Source organism: Aristolochia californica, unplaced genomic scaffold, assembly GCF_029961685.1.
Source record: "Aristolochia californica isolate CCGP_79_NKW_82.1479 unplaced genomic scaffold, dmAriCali1.0.hap1 SCAF_13, whole genome shotgun sequence".
Taxonomy (NCBI): Eukaryota; Viridiplantae; Streptophyta; class Magnoliopsida; order Piperales; family Aristolochiaceae; genus Aristolochia; species Aristolochia californica.
This window is the reverse complement of record NW_027181804.1, coordinates 1,299,074-1,320,327: the sequence shown is the minus strand read 5'-3', so window position 1 is coordinate 1,320,327 and position 21,254 is coordinate 1,299,074. Positions and strand designations below refer to the sequence as shown.

At 35.9% G+C, this 21,254-nt stretch overlaps 1 protein-coding gene across 3 annotated transcripts in view; it reads right to left on the bottom strand.

The window, feature by feature from the left end:
- Nucleotides 1-13,989, bottom strand: part of LOC137947781 (uncharacterized) — a 49,317-nt gene extending 35,328 nt beyond the window's left edge. For 2 of the 3 annotated variants that reach the window (XM_068793543.1, XM_068793545.1), the window contains exons 1-12: nucleotides 13,659-13,989; nucleotides 12,692-12,877; nucleotides 12,001-12,087; nucleotides 8,871-8,944; nucleotides 8,627-8,776; nucleotides 7,439-7,559; nucleotides 7,231-7,286; nucleotides 6,242-6,296; nucleotides 6,067-6,123; nucleotides 5,715-5,816; nucleotides 222-302; nucleotides 70-122 (exon numbers count right to left, since the gene is read on the bottom strand). In XM_068793543.1, coding sequence (XP_068649644.1) covers nucleotides 70-122; nucleotides 222-302; nucleotides 5,715-5,816; nucleotides 6,067-6,123; nucleotides 6,242-6,296; nucleotides 7,231-7,286; nucleotides 7,439-7,559; nucleotides 8,627-8,776; nucleotides 8,871-8,944; nucleotides 12,001-12,087; nucleotides 12,692-12,877; nucleotides 13,659-13,763 — 1,127 coding nt within the window. In that variant the 5' untranslated portion in view covers nucleotides 13,764-13,989. Of the gene's footprint in view, nucleotides 1-69; nucleotides 123-221; nucleotides 303-5,714; nucleotides 5,817-6,066; nucleotides 6,124-6,241; nucleotides 6,297-7,230; nucleotides 7,287-7,438; nucleotides 7,560-8,626; nucleotides 8,777-8,870; nucleotides 8,964-12,000; nucleotides 12,088-12,691; nucleotides 12,878-13,658 lie in introns of those variants that run through there. The other variant, XM_068793544.1, reaches the window with a different exon arrangement.
- Between the last annotated feature and the right edge of the window lie 7,265 nt (nucleotides 13,990-21,254).

Sequence of the window (21,254 nt, the reverse complement as noted above, 5' to 3'; positions counted from 1 at the left end):
GCTAGCCTCAAGCAACATGACAATGGAGATTCAATAAAAGCCAACTTGACTAAAATAGTTTAGAGTTACATGTCAAAATTCAGGAAAAGAAGACGCAAAGTCCGAACTTCCACGCAAAAACCCTGTCAAGAACATCACACGACAATCATCAAACAATTCAATTCAATTGATATGACAAAGAATACTACTTGAGGTGACAGCATAGATTATATTTGAATTACCCTCAAGATTTCCAGAACAAGGATACGATGCCATAATGGTAAGTCAAGGGCAGTAACCTTCACTAACATATTTAGAAAAACCTGCAAACCACAGATTCTCATTTAAAGCACAATCCGATATTAAAACGAAAGGACAGAGATAAATACAAGTCAAGGCCTCTAGCTGATTCTTTTAAAGCAAAGAACAAAATTAATAAACAGACAAAAACATTCTCAAACAACAACATAAATAGAAACAAGAAAATAAAATTATACCAATCATATTGCCTACAACTGAATAAAAATTGTCAAAAAAGGGTAACTATAATACCATGCAAAATAAAACTTGTTGGTTAGGAAATTGAGAACTCCAAATCACACTCAACACACAACATTTGAGAGAATAAATATCCTTATCTTAGTTTCTTATGTTTTGGTATCTTATTGTACTTCACTTCAGAAGGCTATGAAACCTCTATTTCCTTTTAACATCTCTTTCTCACCATTTCAAAAAATAAAAAAGGAAAACAGGATACACTTTTCACTTTGCTTTGTACAAAACTTGTACACTTAAAAGTCACAATTTGTTATGAATTGAAGATTAGATTTTTCTTTCTTTTGTAAAGCAGCTGCAGATTAGACATTACAATTTCATAAAAGACGATGGCACACCCAAGAACCGTATTTTCATGCATGTCTACTGTGCCTTCGGGTAAACTGAATAGCAGAATTCTATACACAGCCAGTAAACCAGCCTCCCCTTTCTTGGACTTAAACAATAGGTCAAACCTTCCTCATAGGAAGAGCACAACAAAATACTAAAGCTGCTTGATAGATGGTGGAGAACAACAAAAAATGATAGTATCATAGATGGTTAAGCCATATGCACCTTCCTCCAGTTTAAATTTAATATAGAAGATAGAATAGCTAGCTGCTCCAGTCCACTGCATTTAATCTCACAAGTACCTCAGCCTAATCTTCCAGCTTCTCAAGCCCCCTTAGGGTAACTTGAGGAGATTGTAGAGTTTACTCTAAATAGCCACCAACCAAGCAATATCAAGACCACCAATTTACAAAATCCAAAACTTCTCCTGAACCCATCCAACCTTTATCCCATCTTGCAAATGGATTTACCGCAGACTCTGAGGCCTATATTAACAGATGTAGCTTCCACTCGATTATTTTATTTTATTTTAAATGATGCTGATTTTTATTAAGACAAAAGTTCAAAAGAGCAAATTACAAAGGAGGGAAGTCTTCCCACACAATGAGAGATTGTTGGAAAGTTTCGAATTTTGCCAATTTATCAGCCAAAGAGTTGGCTGATCTAGGAATGAGATTCCAATTATAATGGATAGATGATACAATGTCAGCAATACAATCTGTGATAGGCCAGTGGCGCCAAGGGGGGGAAGTTGTCTTTGGAACACCAACTGATGACAGTCTTCGAGTCTCCTTCAATAATTAACTTGCCATAGAGACATTCCTTGAAAATTCGGAGGCCGAATAGAAGAAACTTCAGCAATATTAGAATCAGCAATGCCTACCGGTCCAGCATAAAAAAGAATAGGGTCTCCATTGTGACCTCTGAAAACACCACCTGCTCCAGCCAGCCCAGGACAGCCTATAGCACTACCTTCGAAATTGAATTTGATGCAGTCACAAGGGGGAGGATCCCAGATGGCCATAATCAGAGTCCTACAGGGGCCAGTCATATGAGAGATCAAGCTCTAATTTTCCCAAAGGGAAACACCCGATAGAATAGCAAATTCCTTCCTTGTATGAAGCTAGCTCGAGATAAGGCCAACGGGAAGTGAAGTCGTGTTGTCCGGATTGCAAGCTTTGGAAGTAAATCTCCGGTTATTCCGCTCGAGCCAAATGCGCCATGGAACATGCGCAAGACAAGCCGAAAGTATTAACTTGCCCAACCGAAGAAGGTGAATCTCTCTAACCATCTCAAAGGTGCCGAAGAGGTCCTGATGTAGCCCCATTGGGAGCCCAATCTTCTAAAAAATCTTCATCCAATCTTGCCAAGAAAATCCACAGTGTAAAAGGATATGTTGGACTGTCTCATCGCACACTCCACAAAGGGGACAAGAAAGATTAGGGGCGGTCAAGCCTCTTCTATGAAGGTTGTCAGAAGTAAGGATTTGTTCTTTAATGGCCGACCACACAAAAAAATTGATTTTACTTGGCACTGAGAGTTTCCAAGCCAGATTTGCCTTGTGCTCATGCATATTGTAGTCTTACTTTTTTATATGAGAGTACAAGAAATGGTGGATACAATGTCCAAAATATCAAGGAAAATTTGCTAGTGACGCCATGGGGGGGGGGATGAGGTGGAGCACCATCCGATGATGACCTTGGAATCTCTTTCCACGATAAGGGGACCACTAAAGCGGTCTTGAAAAATACGCAATCCGTGAAGGAGACCAGAGAGTTCAGCAGTGGTCGAGTCAGCAATTCCAAAAGGGCCAGAGTAAGAGAGTATGGCAGTGCCGCCCGAATAAAAAATCACCCCGCCATAGCCACCCAAACTCGGGTTCCCAAAGGCGCTACAATCAAAATTCAGGTTATAATGACCAGTGGGAGGAGGCTCCCAAACAACAACACGGCGGGGGGCAAAGGGGATAGACATCTGAGCAATAATCTTCTAGTTGGTGCAGACTGGGGAACAAGAGAGGCAGGCGAATTCTTTCCGGGTGTGGATCCATGTAGACATGAACCATGTGGCGGTGTAGGAGACCTCAGCAGTAGGGCAGAAAGTACAGTCAAACCGTCTGGAGTTCCTCTCCTTTCAAAGGCACCAAGGGACAAAAACAATGCAGGCAGGCAGCAGAAGCTTGCCCAGGCTGGGTAGGCGGGTCCCAGAAGAGAAACGACACATGGGGCTCAGATCAAGTGGGATGCAGAAGCTAAGACTCATATTGTCAATCATGTAAGTCCAGACCTTCCAGGCGAAGACACAGTGGAGTAGAAGATGACTCACAGTTTCAGCCTCCATCCCGCATGAGGGGCAAAGAGGATTGGGAGTGGTAATACCGCACCTAATAAGGTTGTCTACAATGAGGATCTTATTGTTGTAGGCATTCTAGAGAAAAAACTTCACCTTGGGCAGGGAATTTGCAGAAGTATTTTTTTCACTATTTTATTATGGTATGGCCTTCATAAGGGCCCTGCTAACCTCTAGAAACAGAAACCAGGCAGCACCTAAAATAGAGGCTTCAATTGTTCAGGCCTGTCTTCCGTCATTGATTCACAAGTGACTGGCTGGTCTGTCTTTCACCTCTGTACCCAAAGTGGCTCCTTCCTTTGTGAAGATCGTAATGATTGGGTGGCATGCTATATAGTACTCTATTTCATTCCATGGTTAGAATTCAGTGTTTGTCCTTCCCAGTTATAGGCAGCCTTTCCCATGCATCTCCTGGGAAACTAGAAAGAAAGAAATAAGTGAACATTCAACAACCCATTAAGCTTCACGGGGAATCTAGGGTAAGAAAACCTTGACACCATCCTCTACTTGGTTGGCAAGTGTAAGTAGTAACTCCCACAACTGTGCAGTTATTTGAGAAAAGAAGAAGAGTATTCCTAGAAGAAGCAGGAAGAAATCTTCAACCTCATGCAATGGATAGCACCAGTTGGGCTTCCCCAGGTTCAATTTCAATGAAAGCCCAGCATGAATCAGAGCCCCACAAGATTTACTGCACCAATTGTAGTTTTGAAAGTAACCCTATTATTCATTTCACTAGGCCGAATTATGTTTGCTGATTCAGGTGAAGCAAAGACATATTCTATACAGCTCCTCATCAAACAAAGGAACAACATGGATCCTCCTTTCTGCCCCTATCATAGTTAAATGTGACTCATTATGGGTCATTAGCAGGATGGAAACAAATACAGCCGTCACTTGGATCTTTATACTTTTGTTTGTGAGATCCAGGATTTCATCAAGGGGTATCTCGCGCCCACATTTGAAGATCAGCCTATTACATGGCTGCTTCATTGCAAAGGAAGCAAATGACCTCCAACACCTTGTTATGGGTCACGTATACCTTCTTTTGTTTTAGGTGATTACTCACTCCTTGCACCACAATTCCCCTCTCTTCTCTTTAATAAATTTTAATTCATAGCTCAAAAGGAACAAAAGAATGTTGGCGAATAAAAAGTCACACCATTCTGGCGTTATAAGTGCTCCATATCTCCACTTAGCTGTCTGAAAATGAGACAAATTTTGAGGAAAATCACAAAATGCCCATAAAACACTATCATGTCTATATGATATAGGCCTATGGCACCACTGACTCACTGAAGGACTATATCTCATGCGGTAGATCTTTTTAGTATGGGCCCACTTTTTGTAAGGCATATAAGTGATCCAAAATCATATATATGAACCGATTTGAAAAAATCGGGCCAGACTCTAAAGATGCATGGCTATATTGAAAGTGAGACAATTTGTTAAGGTGGCTTGAATTGAATGAAGCTCACCAAAAACTAGGACCAGAGGTTCATATGATAAAGTAAGCATAATGGCCTTTAAATGATGGTACTTTGCCTTTCTTCAACAGATGGAGAGGTTAAGAAGGTGAGTATGATCAATGTACGAAATCAGTTAAAACATGTCTGTAGTTTTAGAATTTTTTTCTGGGGAAAAAGTGTAATTAAGCCATTTTTTAAGTGAATAAAGATGAAAGCCATCACTTAGCTACAGAGAACTTGTAAATGAGCTAGGCTGGCCAATTTCAGCACACCAGTTATAGGTTGACAGGGACTCTAACATTCTAACAAGTTGGACGCGAAAAATTTCTCCACCTCTTTCTCGAAAAAAAAAAAAAAAGAATTTCTCCACATCCTTAGAGACTTGCAAGTATTTTTAATGAGATAATAGACATATGTATACAGTTTGAAATCCCTGGCCGCAAACTCCCCAAACTGCAAACAGTGTCTTAGATACATGAGCTAAAGACAGTGTATCCTTCCACTATCGTTGTTGTGGACACTTTTCCACTTGTTGTTTGAGGCTTGAAAAATTCCTCTGCCTCTATCACGAATTCAATATTATGCCCAAGCAATGAAAGCCAAGTTTAAAACAAAATGTTCAAAAGAACACCAAAAATGACGCATTAGAGAACAACCCACTACTAGTCTTTCTTTAAATTGATGAAACATTATCAAAATATAAAAAGAGGGTCCTTCATTTAGTGCAGTTTTTACTTTGCTTTTTGTTTCTTGCTCTCTTTCTTTACTTTTTCCCCTCTCGAGGGGCCACCACAAGTAACATAGATAATTCCCAATGTCAGTCACAGTATCATTGAACAAGTGCAGTTCACCATCATTTGTAGACAATTCCACCACAAGTAACATAGATAGTTCCCAATGTCAGTCACAGCATCATTGAACAAGTGCAGTTCGCCATCATTTGTAGACAATTTTTCAATAGAATTCACTAACTGTAGAATCTATTTGACAATATTTAGAATAGTTAAGATACTAAATTGTAAAATAATAAATTACCTCACATTCAGTGACAAGAGATGAATTATAGAGCCTGATAACATGTGCAACTGATCGCAAGACCAAACGGCGAAAAGAAGGTTCTCCTGCTTCTCCTTCTACCTGATTTTCACCAAAAGTACTTAGATGATGACATTATATAACTGTAAATTTACTACCACCAAAGACAAGTCATTAAAGTTCAGTATTATTCAAATACACTGATTTTTCAGTTAGCAATAATGTCAACTGCAAAAACATTTTTTTTTTCCTTAATCCCCAGACCCGACTAAGGAAATCATAGAGCAGAGAGTGCAGTGCAAAAGTTTCTCAAAACATTGACCACCTAAATGTTTTGTGATAGGTAAATTACCTCTGCGTTGGTCCGAAGAGAAGTCATAAGAAGTGAACATATTTGATGACGTAAAATCTGGCAAGCATGCAGATAAAACTTTAGCTTCTCAAGAGCTTGGATCATATGTTAACAAGAAAGCATCTTATGATTTAAAGCTAAATATCATTCAACATAATTAAATGAGAGTAACTACCTGCTCATATGGAAGCAAGTTCTTGAACACTGACACATAGCTGGATAAAATGAACCTGTATACAAACAGAGAACATCATCGAAGCTAATAGAGGAATGATCCAAATAGACTTGATTTCTGATTCCATACAACAAATCAGAGCTATCAAAATACATTCAAAAACTTGGCTTCAAAATTTTTTTAGTTTCATATCAAAATAAATTTGGTTCCTCATTCAACACCACAAAACCGATTACAAAAATATGTTCAAAATTTTTCTTCAATTTTTTATATGAAAAAAGGGGAAATGCTACATTTTTCATCTTTTAAACTGTAAAGAAAATGGTAGCTTTTGAGTTTAAATGAAGAAAGATCACAAACCAAATGAATAATCATCAATGATGTAAACCAAAAAAAAGTAACAAATAGTATTTATCAATCAATCGCGAACAATATCAGAGAATGTGAATTAAAATGAATTAGAAGAAATATAAAAAATGATATTCAAACTGCTAGTATAGGAAAATAGCCAAAAAGCAGCAAAAATCACCATAAAACCAAAAAAAAAAAAAATTGAAAACAATGAGAAAGAATTTAGAGAGAAGCTCCCAGAGGATAACAGTAAATGAAGAAAGGTACATCAGAAAGATAGCAACAAAAACGGAACTGAAGAACAAAAAAGACAACCAAAGCTAGTCGAGCAGCCCTCTGACCTAGGTTTGATTTTACTTGTTCTTCTCTTTTTTATAGTCTATTCACACATTTTTCAAAAAAAAGCTAGTCAAGCAGAAGTGAGTTCCCTCACAATGAAATGTATGGGGGAAGCCATGCTTCTAGAATAGAACCAAAATAAAAATAACATAAGATGATCGACTACATTAATGATGACCGAAGAGTTATATTGGTTCTTGATATATGTTGCAACCAATTAAGGGAGAGAAAGGTAAAGAGAGAGAACAATAAACATGATCAACAACATGTATGAGTAAAACAGGCAGGGCACAACTTACTCAACTATATCAAGAGCAAATGTGCGTTGAAGAGAATGGACTCGTAACCAGACAGCCTGATAAACATAAATGTAGAACAGTCAACATGAATGAGTTCCAAGATGAAGGAAAATCACAACTGCATTCTGCTGGATAAGATTCAAGAATTAGAAACAGGCAAATTAGTTTGATCAGCTAGCACGCCATCAACTATTTATTCTCCACATACAGATCCACCTGCAGCAAGAGCTGTCAGGTCTTCAAGCAGACAAAGCCCCAGTTTCCCAGCTTTTGAAAGGGTTTCCCGTAAAGAGGATGGTCCACCAGACGCCAAGTCATTTGCCATTGACCTGTACAAGCTGGAGTTAGCCCAAGTGATACCAGAGAAACTGAATACTAACTCTCTATATGCATATCAATTTTCATGTATGATGGTGTGCTTTTGATATGCACAGCCAGGAATCTTAAAGGAGGACCAGTGACCAACTTTTCCAGGCCTCTACGGTCTTCTCCATGACCTAATGGTGAAGGAATACAGAAACTTTACTTCATAAACCCACTTGTCAACCAGCAGTCAAGAAGCTCAAGCAGTCCATCCCCCTTAAACTGGATGGAGCTTCCAGAGAAGCATTTTACCTAAATATCAATCACAGTTTTAACTCAAAATAAACATGTATCAAAATCAGCAAACCCATTAGTTAACAGATTAGCTAAATATTCCCCACAACATCTTGCAGTCAAGAATCACTCCTCTGCAATCAGCCTTGGCAAGTATTGCATTTGCCTTAGGCTTTGCTTTTGTAATAAAAAACTTTACACAAATTAAAAATAAAAAAGGAAAAAGTGCATTAGGCAGTCATACTAACACAAACAAATAAATCGTATAAGTAGTCAGAGAACCCTTCCACACAAAATGATGCTGATATTATCTCCATTCCACATAAGTCATCTCAAAAAATTAATTTCTTAAAAAGCATATTTGATCACAGCTATGTGAACTCAAGGTCCCAATGAGAAAAAGAATCAGCTGAAGTCCACAAAAAGAATAAGTAAGACTGTCCATAGCAATATTTTTAACCAAGGACCTTGATAGTGGACTCAGTTAAGTACTTTGAGAGTTATGAAACATGTGAGCAGTGGCTAAAACTAGGAGACATACAATAATTCTCTCCATTGTAGCCCCTGAAAATAGTCATTCAAGATGTATTATTATGCATACATTATCACCTGCTTTTGAATATACACGGAGAGGAAGGTTCCTTTTTATAGGTTATAACTTGTTAGTTATTTTTAACCTAAAATTTGAACATTGCATCTGGGCTAAAGAGTAAAAGATGGGGGGAAAGGAGATACATTTTTATTTTTATTTTTTGAGAAAGGATGCAATGAAAAAGAGATTATAATGAAGATAACATACACTGTGATACTGCGACTAACAACATCTGAGACCGAGCTGGTTCGGGACATGTGATTGCTGGAGCCCACCTTACCAGCAGGAAGTGATTCCATGGAAACAACATGATCAAAAATCAAGGCAACTGACTGCCTGAATGTAGCTGCAGCAGTACTAGATACGAAGAGAGTGGCACATTTAGAAAGAATGAAATGTGGTAAATCCCTTGCCTCTAAAATGTTTCAATACTTTTGCCACTTTAACTCACTTGCGCACACTGTCAGAGGATCGACTATTTTCAAGGAGCCTGAGGCAAATTCCAAGAGCCTGAGCAACATTATCCTGATATTTGAAACACATGCTGTGCCATATGTTAGATTCAGATCCAAAAGATGGATAGAAATATAAAGAATTTAACAGTAACTTGTGCTTATTGTATGCATATACTCTTTGAATCCAGATATGTGGATGCATGCAATTGTGTCTAAATTTAACTTTGAATATGAGAAGGATGCAAAAGGTATAACAATGAACAGAATTAATGACAACAGAGAAAATAAAGAGACACCTATTAAACCAGCAGTGCAAATACCAAACAAGACACATTTTATAATCATCAACAACAACAAAACCTTGTCTGACCCATGTTGGAGTCAGTTAATTGAATCCACATCCTTCATTCTGATCAATGATTTGAACTTGCAAAATAAGCTCTACAAAAGCAAACAGTCTCATGCCCTTGTACGCATCTCAGGCTTTCTCCACACTGGCTGAACCTCAAGATTCACCCAGAATCATGAGATTGATGGTTCCAAATAGTGGCTAATTTCTCAAATAGAGCTATGAAATTATAGGATTCTGAAAGACCATGTGTGCTCCCATAGACAGCTGCAATGCCCAAATGTAAAACTGACAGACATCCTCTCGCAAACTAACCAACAAAAATGTCTTGAATTTCTACAAACAATGTCAAAGACACTATGTCAGACCTAAATCATCTGAGCACCACACAAACACCAGTTCAGGAATGGAATCTGGGTGGATTAAAATGGAGAAGACACCCCCAGCCCACCTTTATTAAGGCAGGGATGGTGCCAACATCTTTACTAGTGGTGCAGTTTCAGGGTTTGAATAGTTTACTAGCACAAGGATGGGGCAGGAATGGGTTTTAGTGCCCTTGCCCTGCAAGGTAATACACCATCACAATCTCGTTCGTTTTATACTTTTAACCTTAATGTCATCAAGACATGGAGATAAAAAATAAAATTTACCGATGGCCATTTGGTTTAATGGTATTTTTCTTACATCAGGTGCGTCAAGTCACGAGTTCGAATCACGCCACGCCCTCTTAAAAAAAAAAAAAGTAAAAGAACAAGTTCAATTTCTTTTCATCTAATGTTCTTTGTCATGTTTCACAGATGCAAAGCAACATATTCTATTTTCTTGTATTTTAAGGACATAGGGGCAAAAAGGTTGCATTTCATTTAAAGTTATTTGTCATTTGTTTGTTCTTTTTCTGGATGAAGAGAACTTGATGGTTCAATTGTTACTAGGAATAGTCCAACATACTTAAGTTTAAAGAAAAATCCAGTGGTTATTAGTTCGAAATAGCCTGCTAACTTAGCCAATCGTTATAGGATGAACATGGGCCCAACTTTAACATAGTACCAAAGCAGGAAGCCTGCATTGTCAGGTGCAGTTTATGCCCATTTAGTTTGTATCCCATTCAGATCATAGTCCAATTGTTCCATTCTAGACATGAGGAGGAGTATTAGTCAGAAAATTTCCACATAGTTAAATGTTAAGAAAAACCCAGTGATTAGGGAAATAGTCTCCTAACTTCAGCTAGTTATTTTGGGATGGACATGTGGACCAAACTTTACTAAATGCTTTTTTAATTCATTTAATGTTTCTTCTCTTCAAGTCTAATTTGCATCGATGACCAAAATACTTTGGCAATATCATTCATCTTCTTGTCGAAGAGTTCCACTTCCTTTGGTATGCCAACAACTTCCATAGTTCTACTTTATACCTGTTCCTTTTTGCTGCAGCCTATATTTTGTGATCGTCTACTCACTCCTTTTCTTCTTTTTCATCTTTTACTTTTCAAACCATTCTTATTAATCCTCTGACAAAAGTTCTCTTCCAATATGACGATTAGGGGGATTACTTATACTTTGTTCATGCAAAAGAAAGGAATAATTTGGATTGACAAAAAAAAACAGAAAAAATGAAAAATAGAATGCAATGTAGGGGGAGGGAGGGCAGGCTGTAGATATGTTCTTGTGAGGTACAAGACAAGGATGGAGCCAAAAGTTGAACACCATTGCAAAGCAGGGAGGGAAAGGGCTCAAAAGGGATGTATTATAGGGTGCAGTCAGGCTTTTGAAAACCTCCTAGGAACCTACCCTAATTACATCTCTGAACTATATCCGAGCCACTTTTGAGCACCAAAGGGCCAAGTCTTATCTCAGGAAATTACCAGACCATGAAGAAGGGTCAAAAAAAGAAAGAATAACAGTTTTATCATGATTGCAAGGAGCCTTCTTGCAATCTCTTGTTGTTAGGAGTTAGCTCCTCCTTTTCGTTCTCTTAATAAAATCACATTTCATAAAAAAAAAAACAGTTTTATCATGATTGTGCCATCATTTAGTGTTATTTAACCAGGAATTTGTTTTCTACTTGGATGGCATTTAATGTTCCCAGATCAAGCCAAATTAATGAATTGAATCTTTTCTATTTTTAACTCCTGAACCCAATACTTATATGCATTTAAACAGTTAGCCTCAATAACAACGAGTAAAAGGAAACAGGAAGCAAATACCCTTACCTGCTCCATCTATTACCTCTATACGTGCCTAATTTTACGTCCCCAATGACATGGTCTAGCTTTTTTTTAAAAAAAAAGATGATCTAGCTTTCAAAACTGCTGCAGGAATAATCAGTACATGAGTGACGTTACATTTTTATGTTTACTTTTGTTTGTCTGCTAGATACATTAGGAGCCATCTCAACTAGCTTAACATTTTGATTTGCTGTCCACGAACCGTAGCCAGATATGTGACCTGCTTTTCATGATGAGCCCTTCCTCAAAGGAATCTATTGTAAGAAAAGCAAAGGCACCACATGCACCAGACTATTAGTGTTAATGTAATGACTGAACTTTCATAAATGAATCGGCCACAAGGACAGCAATTTTTTAATAGATTATAGAGGATAACTATATTCCAAAAATTAACAACACTGACAGATGTGCTACATGTTCCAATCAAAAAGTATTGCTGATTGATATCCCCGATCAAAAACAAACATAACAAAGAGGATCATGGTTATAGAAGACAGAACTCTAAACAGATAGAATGAAGTGGAACATATATAAACTTTACAAATACCAATACCTCATTCGAAGGAAGCAAAGACTGGAACATGATCAATAATGTCTGCAGTGTTTTCAGCTGAATGCTTTCATCTGCCATTTCCGAGTGCTGGATAATGAAAAACAAGCAGCTGGGAGTAAAATTTCAAGCCACAGAATGCACTTCTTCACATATAAACAACAAGTGAAGTAGAACAAGCATTAAAAGGCTCTTGTAAATAGAAAAACCTTCACCGAAAAACTCCCGCGGTGAAAGAAAAGAATCATCTGTTGTCCATATTGGACGCACTACAGATACATATCAAATGTTCTTTTTCATAATAACACTAGATCAGTAATAATGTGACAGATAATAACTCTTCTGAAGAAAACCGTATGACCATATTAAAGCAAGAATAAGAGTAGCAAATCAATAATTAGTTTTAAAAGCATATAAGAAACTGATTTGAAATATCTTAAGCCAGAGAGGACACTGAATTAAGACAACTAATTTCTATCCTCCACCACATATAAGAAAGGGCTACGAAATATGTTCTGCCAGAGAGGATACTTGATTAAGACAACTAATTTCTGCACTCCACCTGCATCATAACAATGGAATACCATTTCCGGCAACCACTTAGATGCAGATGAGACAAGGAGAGAAAGAAGACATTAAAACCAAGCAATTATCCACTAAAAAGCTGCAAAAGATTAGAAATCCTGCAACTTACATCTTTCAGGGTTAAAAGTATCTCTCTGAAAGCTGAGGGTGCCACGGCATTGTGGGATATGAGCTTCTGTAAAGAAGAAAGCCCAATAACACTCATTTTCACTGTCTTAACCTCACAAGCCATCAGAAATATCTGCAATATATCCTCGTTTTGGGCAATTTCACTTGGACTTGACAGTGACCGGAGCTGCATTTCACCAATATTTGACATAGAGAGATCCAAACTTATTACAGAGTATTGACATAAATAAATGAAGAATATTTACACGAGAAAAAACATGAAAACACTGAGGAAGAATATGTATTTTGCATTACACAATGCTGTCTAGAAAGGTTCAAACATTTTTAATTGTTTACGGGCACCAGTTTTCCCAGTATCTGCATTAAAGTCGTGAACACGTCTGACAGTTTCAGCTGAATTTTAGAACCATTCTTTCATTCATTTCAAAAATCAAAAAAAAAACAAAAAAACGATGACAACTTATTATCGCTATAATATAAATAATTTCAAAGTTGCAAATATTGCCGAAAATAAATAAATAATCTTAAACGGAAGGTCTCTGCTGAAATACATAAAACTCAAAATAAACTTTCTCCGTTTCAAACTACTACCTTAATGTTTGTTTCAAAAGTTAACTGCGAAGATTGTGCTTGTTTCACTGCATACAGATGAAAAGCAACTCAATATCTGAGCAGGAAAAGTGTTTTGTCTATCAGACCCCACTTTCGAAAAAATTCTCGCAAGTCCTTCGCTAACCTCAATGGCACGTGATTGTATCGAATACCATATGCCAAACGAACCAACTCAGCTCAACCATAAAACTCGTTTTATGCATTATTGCAATAATCCAATTTCGACAGAATAAACTACAATCCGCAAGCAATACTCACTATCTCCTCATTCGCTACCAACTCTAGGCCTCATCTATCAACTCTAAGTAGATCAGAACTAGAATCTAAAACCTCACCTTCAGAATCGCATGCTCAGCAGCATCCTTGACCGCGGGGAACCTACGACGTGCTTCGACCGATAAAGCGCGCAGATCTGATTCCAGGACAGCCATGAACGCCATGCTTCGACTATGTGTATCGCGCTCTGAAGTGGTCACAACTCACAATCACAGCCTCGTCGTTGGAGGAAGAAGATGCCGGATCCAAAGAGCGGACACTCGCATCGCCTTGGACTTTGGAATTTGGTGGCGAATGAAATGCGATTTGCCACCAGCGGTCTCAGCTTTACTGGTTCGCGGTTGGGAAATCGAGAGTTTGGGCAGGGAAAGGCAGAGTCACTCGGCCTGTTCGAGGATGGAAAACGGGGATGTAAGCTATCAGATGGACCGAACGGAAAGGACGCGAACAGACCCGGTTGTCACATGGTCCGCGACCACGTCCAGGTGACTTCGGAATAAAAGTAAAATCCAGCTCGGTGGGCTTCTACGGCCGTGGGCTTCTACGGCCGTGAGCCCGTGAGTCAGGGTGGCTGCCTATGTTCAAGCCGAGTTTGATTTAAATATTTTGAGTTAAGCTTCGAGCCAAGCCAATAATCCAGTGCGGTGGGCTTCTACGGCCGTGAGCCTGTAAGTCAAGGGTGACATAACCGGCCTATGTTCAAGCTGAGTTTGATTTAAATATGTTGAGCCGAGCTTCGCGCCGAGCCTCGTCTCGAGCCTAAAATTGTTATCGAGCTCGAGCCCAAAAATTTTAACCGAACTCAAGCCTAAACATAGATTTAAAAATTTTCAAAAAATATATATCAAATAAATTATATATAAAATTATACATACATTTTACATAAAATTGGGCATGACCTCTACATAAAATTAGGCATAACCTATATATATAATACATGTATAAGATTGAGGCATAACCTCTTCTTAAAATTGAGTATAATCTATGTATATGATACCTGTATAAAATTCGGCATGACCTCTATTTAAAATTGGGCATAATCAATATAAATTAACCTGCATAAACACTCCATAAACACTCCATAAATACTCCATAAACACTCCATAAAATTATCTATACATTTCATAAACACTCCAATAAATTATTTATACACTCTATAAAATAGTCTAAACACTTCATACACTGCATAATATTATAAATAAACTCCATACAATAATCAAACACAACAAAATTAAATGAAATATCACTATCAATTTACAATCACCCAAATAAAAACTATAAATCCATTATAAAATTACAAACTATAGTTGTTTCTCCTGATGCTAGAAAATAATATACGTCCCTACATGAGCAAAATATCCACCTATGACAAAAACAAAAAAATAAAATTAGTTATTGTCAGATAAAAAAATACTCTTCTACTACTAGTTACTTAATGTCGTTAAAAATATTAAAATTACCATGATGAGAGAAACATGAAAAATCATGTAGCTGGTAGCATTATTTCTACACTTTTCTTCTCAGGCTGTAATCATAAAACAAATTTTTAATAAATAAAACTAAAAAATATCATAATAAAGAATTGATCAAATAAATTCACCTTTTGATTTTTCTTTACACCGTGAAGAACCCGAACCCAATCACTACCACAAATCAAAGCTTGAACTGTACTTGGTGCCAAGGAAGAACGATATAAGTCTATTACTCTACCACTAGCACTAAATGTAGACTCTGAAGCTATTGTGGATATGGGAATTACAAGGATGTCTGCTGCCATCTTAGATAATACCCAAAATTTCATATGATTCACTTTCCACCATTCTAAAACATCAAAATCATATTGTGAAGTTTCCTCACAACTATATACACCTTCTTCAAGATAAATTTTCAATTTTGACCTTGGTGAATTAACTACATCATTTTGTTTCATATAACTCATTAACTTTGACCAACCTGAACTTGATGAAGGCCTACGACTTATGGAAACACCCAAAGAGCTAGTACTTGAAACAATCTCTTCATTTCTAATATCCACATTATATAAAGATATATATTCATCGTAGATCTCATATAAGATGCGTCGAACTAAATTTATATTAATTGTAGCTTCCTCCTTATAATATATCACTAGAAAACACATTTCGATCAACTTTAATTTGACCCTTGGATCCAAAGCTGAAGCAACGACCATCAATAAATTGCATTCACCCCAATACTTCTCAAATTTCTCTTTCATTCTACTAACCATTGTCTTAATGAAAATATTTTCATTTGTATAATGAAAATCCATAACTTATTTTACCCTATATACCTCACTAAGGTACAAATTAGAAGTAGGGTAGTCACTCCCATAAATTATATTAGTAACTGCATTAAAAACTTCTAAAATCTCATACACCATGTCAACCTTTTTCCATTCATCAAAACTTGGCAAATAATCATATGTTGGTTCTCTAACTTTAAATCTAGATAATGCATCTTTGAATTTTAATGCAGAAGACAACATGTCATAAGTGGAGTTCCAACGAGTTGGACAATCAATAACCAACCTTTTTTCACCATGTTCTAATTGTTGTACGATTTCAGAAAAAAATGCGAAGTCTAGCCACAGACAAATTTATGAATTTGGCACTTTCACGCACATTATCAATGATATTCTTAATCTGAACAAGACCATCTTGGACTAATAAGTTCAAAATATGAGCACAACAACGCACATGAAACAACTTTCCACCACACACCAATTTTTTTTTCCTTTAAAAATCTTGTTTCAAAACTCTGATACAAACATCATTATATGCAGCATTATCAACTGAAATACTAAAAACTTTATTTTCGATCTCCCACTCTTTCAAACACTTGTAAATAGCATCTGCTATATCAACGCCACGATGAGGAGGAGGAACATGCAAAAAACTCAATACTCGTTTTTTTAGCTTCCAATCACTGTCAATAAAATGCCCAGTAATAACCATGTATTCAATTTTTTTATTTTGAGACTTCCAAATATCCGTGGTAAGACTAATCTTGTTAATCTCTTTTAACAAAAAATTTAATTTATTTTTCCCTGCCTCATACACCTCCATACACTCCTTAATGGTCTTACGGGATATTTTCTCATAATTCATATTTGCCATCTTCATTACAAAATTAAATCCCTCTTCTTCTACTATCATGAATGGATGCTCATGCATAAGAATCCAATTAGCAATCAGTACTCTCATTTTAGTTTGATTATATTTTCCTCCAAATTCCATAAAAGGAAGTCTAGATGGACTCTGACCAACATTAGACCCCACTCCCACTAGTTGAAAGTTTAAGGTTTTTTGTTTTCTCATTGCCACTTTTCTACTAGTGCAACGTTTCAAATGTCGACTCATATGTGTGGTCACTCCACTACTAATAACACTCAAATTGATTTTACAATGAACACACTGAGCCTTTTTTGTACCATTAAGTGATACTTCTTTGAATTCCAACCACACATGAGACTTTTTTTGTCTTTTTGAAGTATGAGTAGAATCACCTTCATCCTCATTTATGGTAATTTCATCTGGACCCACTTATATGACAGAGGATAGTGACTCTGGTGGAGTTGAGTCACTATTTATAGCCATATTAGAATTAGTGTTAATTATTGATGTCAATTGAGGAGGTGTTGACATTCTTACTTCTATAAAAAAACAAAATTACAAATTAAAAACATAAAGAAAAGAAAGTTATCCAAACAACAAAGATCTTACACATAATTTAAGATACTTGTCTATTCTTAGAGAAAGGTACGTGACATTGTGACAATCGGGAACGACCCTTGTCTTTCAATGCAGCGGGGTCTCTTTGAGCCAGTAGCCCTGTACCCAATAGTTTATAGTCCAATATACCGATCCTTTTTTTATATATAAATTTAAAAACTTCAAAGAGAAGGAAATATGCACACCAACATTCTCTTCTAATATTCTGATGAAATTCAACCTCAATACCAAGAGATTAATGATAAAAATGAAAAAAAAAAATCAACACTTACAAAACCCGAAAGTGTGTCGCCGTTCAAGGATATCTCCAAAAGTTTTTTCAAGAATGAAGGAGCACTGCTGAAACAAAGCGAGAGTTATAAATTTTGTAGGGTTAGGTCAGCGACGAAAAAAAAACAAAACATTAAATAAAAATCTTACCTCCCGTCGGACCGTCGCTTTCTTCTCATTAGCGAGGAAGAACTTCAGATGAAGAAATCAAAGAGGAAGGATAAAAATCGATTGTAAAAAAGAAAGATAATTTACATCCGTCTATATCTAACGTATCAATTCAACGAAATATGAACATTTGACAAGGTTTATGCATCATATATCATCCAATGAGTAAATTTAAGACATCAAAGGTTCACACACAATATCTCAATTTCCAAAAGATAGAAAATGAATTATCAAATCACTTTTGCTAATACATCAAACCATATAACATTTTAGAACATCAGCAAATATAAGTTCAATGAGAATTAAGAAAAAAGGACAAAAACAAACATTTTTTATTCTTTTTTATAATAAAGAAAAGTTGGATGCAATTAAGAAAGCTTCTGATTCCATTAACTATAATAGAATATTATTGAACAGAATATGTTATCACCACTCAAAATCATGAAATAAAATTCCATTGCTAAAATATATCAAGTAACAATTTGAATACCATTGTTGTTTATTGCTGAAATGTATGATAAACATACAAAATTTTATAAGAGGTCAGACACCTAAAAATAAAAGGCAAAAAAGAAACAAGATCCCAAAACATAAAAATATTTGAAAGTCTAAAATAATAACTTCATTTATTAAGAACAGTGGAATTTGAGCAAAAAAGTCATTGATAACCAACTATTTTCCAAACATTATAGCACTTGAGCTTAGTAAATCATTATGAGACATACAAAAACATAACAAATGACAAGGTGGGGGATTTTTTCTCCCCCACCCTTCCTTTCCTTCTTGAATGTCATAACTCAGTATGAAGTTCCCTGGCTCTCAGCCAACTAGAATGCAATCGATGACACACTCAAGCAAAAAATAAAAAAAAATGAAAAAAAAATTAAGAGAATAAAATAGGTCAACCTCTAGTAAGAATAAGTGTCACTGAAGCACCATTGAACTATTTGAGATGCAAACAATTGCAAGAAAAAAAGAGTATACCAAAAACTCATATAGTGGAAGAACCTATATTACAGTACCAACTGCCAGAATTTGAATGCCCCTCACCCACCAAAATCACTTAAAACTAACTTTAACATTAACATTAGGATTGGAATTGTAAAGGAGATTTCCTTGAAACAGTGGAGGTTGTGCATATGAGACTTGAAATAAGACATGAGAACAAAGAGAATAATTATGACCATCTCTGTTGGAAAATCCATTCCCCAAAGCTCTTTTTCTTTAAGTTATAGAGGAAAAGGAAACATCCTTATGCAATCTTATAAAATGATCTTCCCAGTACGTTGTGACAGTGCATTGCCTTCTTAAATCAAGAACTCACCGTTTCAAAAAATCAAATGGTATCAACACTCAAAATCATGAAATAAAATTTATACCGGCAGTTTTCTTCCAAGGATTTCTTCCCGAGTGTACTTTGAACTGTCAGCTACAAATATCTGAAAAAAAAAAAAAAAACAGATCGTTATCTTTGCTTAGGCATAACTGCATTCTACTATAGAGCATTTCACTTACAGAAACAGAGTGTTTGCCGTTCGGATATCCAAAAAGACTTTCCAAGAATGAAGGAGCACTGCTGAGAAACGAAGCGAGAGTTAGAGAATTTTTAGGTTAGATCGGCGACGAAAAAAACCAGAAAGATTAAATAAAAATCTTACCTCCTTCCGTCGGACCGTCGATTTCGTCTCGTCGATGAGGAAAAACTTTGGATGAAGAAATCGAAGAGGAAGAAGAGAAAGAAATCGCAGAGGAAGAAGAGACAGAAATCGCAAAGGAAGAAATCGAGGAATCGAAGAGGGAGAGGGAGAACGAGGGACTTGAAGACCAAATCCCCCATTTCCCCTGAATACTTGCCGATGGACAACGATTTTCGCAAGAAATCATGCTGAAACGGCATGGAAATGGCAGAGTGAGGTATGGGTTTCGCAGGCGGCAAGACGAAACCAAGAGAGGTTTCCCAAAAATTTCCAAATCTCCCAATCCCCGAATAGCTCGTTATATTAACGAGTCGGCTCACGAGCCGACGAGCCTAATCGGGCTCTGCTCGAGCTTGACTTGTTAATGTAAACAAGCCCATTTTTTAGTTCGAGCTCGAAATATAACGTTTCGAACCGAGCCGAACTCGAGCGGCTCGCGAGCTGGCTCGGTTCGAAGCCACCCTTACCCATGACTATGCTGCTATGATGGAATTAATTCTTATTTGGTAGGAAAATAAATTGATGGAAATCTTAACTTTTTACTGTTTTTTAATTAAAAATAATAATTATTAGAAATATCCCTTTAACCAATTTTTTACATTTTAGCTGTCATAACATTTTTCCTACACTTACCGATTAGCATAACACACCCTTAACATATATATATATATATATTTTTCTAACCTTCACTTTGGTTGTATAATTATTATCGATTAGACAACCATCTTAATATATATATATATATATATATATATATATATATATATAAAATTAAAATTAATGTTAATGTTAATATTTTATATGGATTACGATAAATTAATTTAAGCACGTTAAACCTAATTATATGGATAGATAAAAATAAAAAGTTGAAAATAAGATATTATTATATATAGTGATTATAATATAACGGTGTAGGATTCATTTGGCCAAGGGTGATTAACCATTTATTTTTGACGCTCCACAGACTCTCTAAACAAATTTTAGCCTATCAATTAGAGCTGTAAACGGCTAATGAGCGAAACGAGTAAGGGGTAATTTGTTATCTATTTCGGTTTTGTCTGATAGTTATTATATTGCACATTACTCTTTTGTTTACTAGTAATCGATAAACAGGTAAATACTAGGATAAAAAATATTTTTATAAAATCATCGTGAAACAAAAACATTCGTTTTCATGTAAAGATAATTAACCACGTTTGAGAGGGTGCGAAGATATTACTTCGTTTGTTTTTAAATTAGATATTAAAAAAGGGTACAATGGTGTGCCTAACAAAGGGTGATATCTACCTTCATCTTTAAAAATTGCGTAAAAAAAATTATACTTAAAATATACTAAGTCGTAAAATGATAGTTGACAAGAACGATAATGAGATTGGATTAGAGACTAGAGAGAGAATGTTATAGTTTTGTAAGTTTTCATTTTACTAAAATAAAATTATAAATTTATTTTCAAATTTTATTAGATAATAAACAATTAAGTATAAAAATAATAATTATTCATATTCAATTTAAAGAAAACAAATAAACGGGTAAAATTACCAAAATTTTAATTGGATAATTTTTTGTTCATTTTTTTATTAGATAATAAATAATTAAGCATAAAAATAATAACTATTCATATTCAGTTTATTAAGAAGAAAACAAATAAATGGGTAAAATTACCAAAATTTTAATTGGATAAAGATTTATTTCTATCTTTATTTACGAAATACCCAAAACAAATCTATTGACGAATGAATGGACAAAATAATCGAGCAGTATTGTTCAA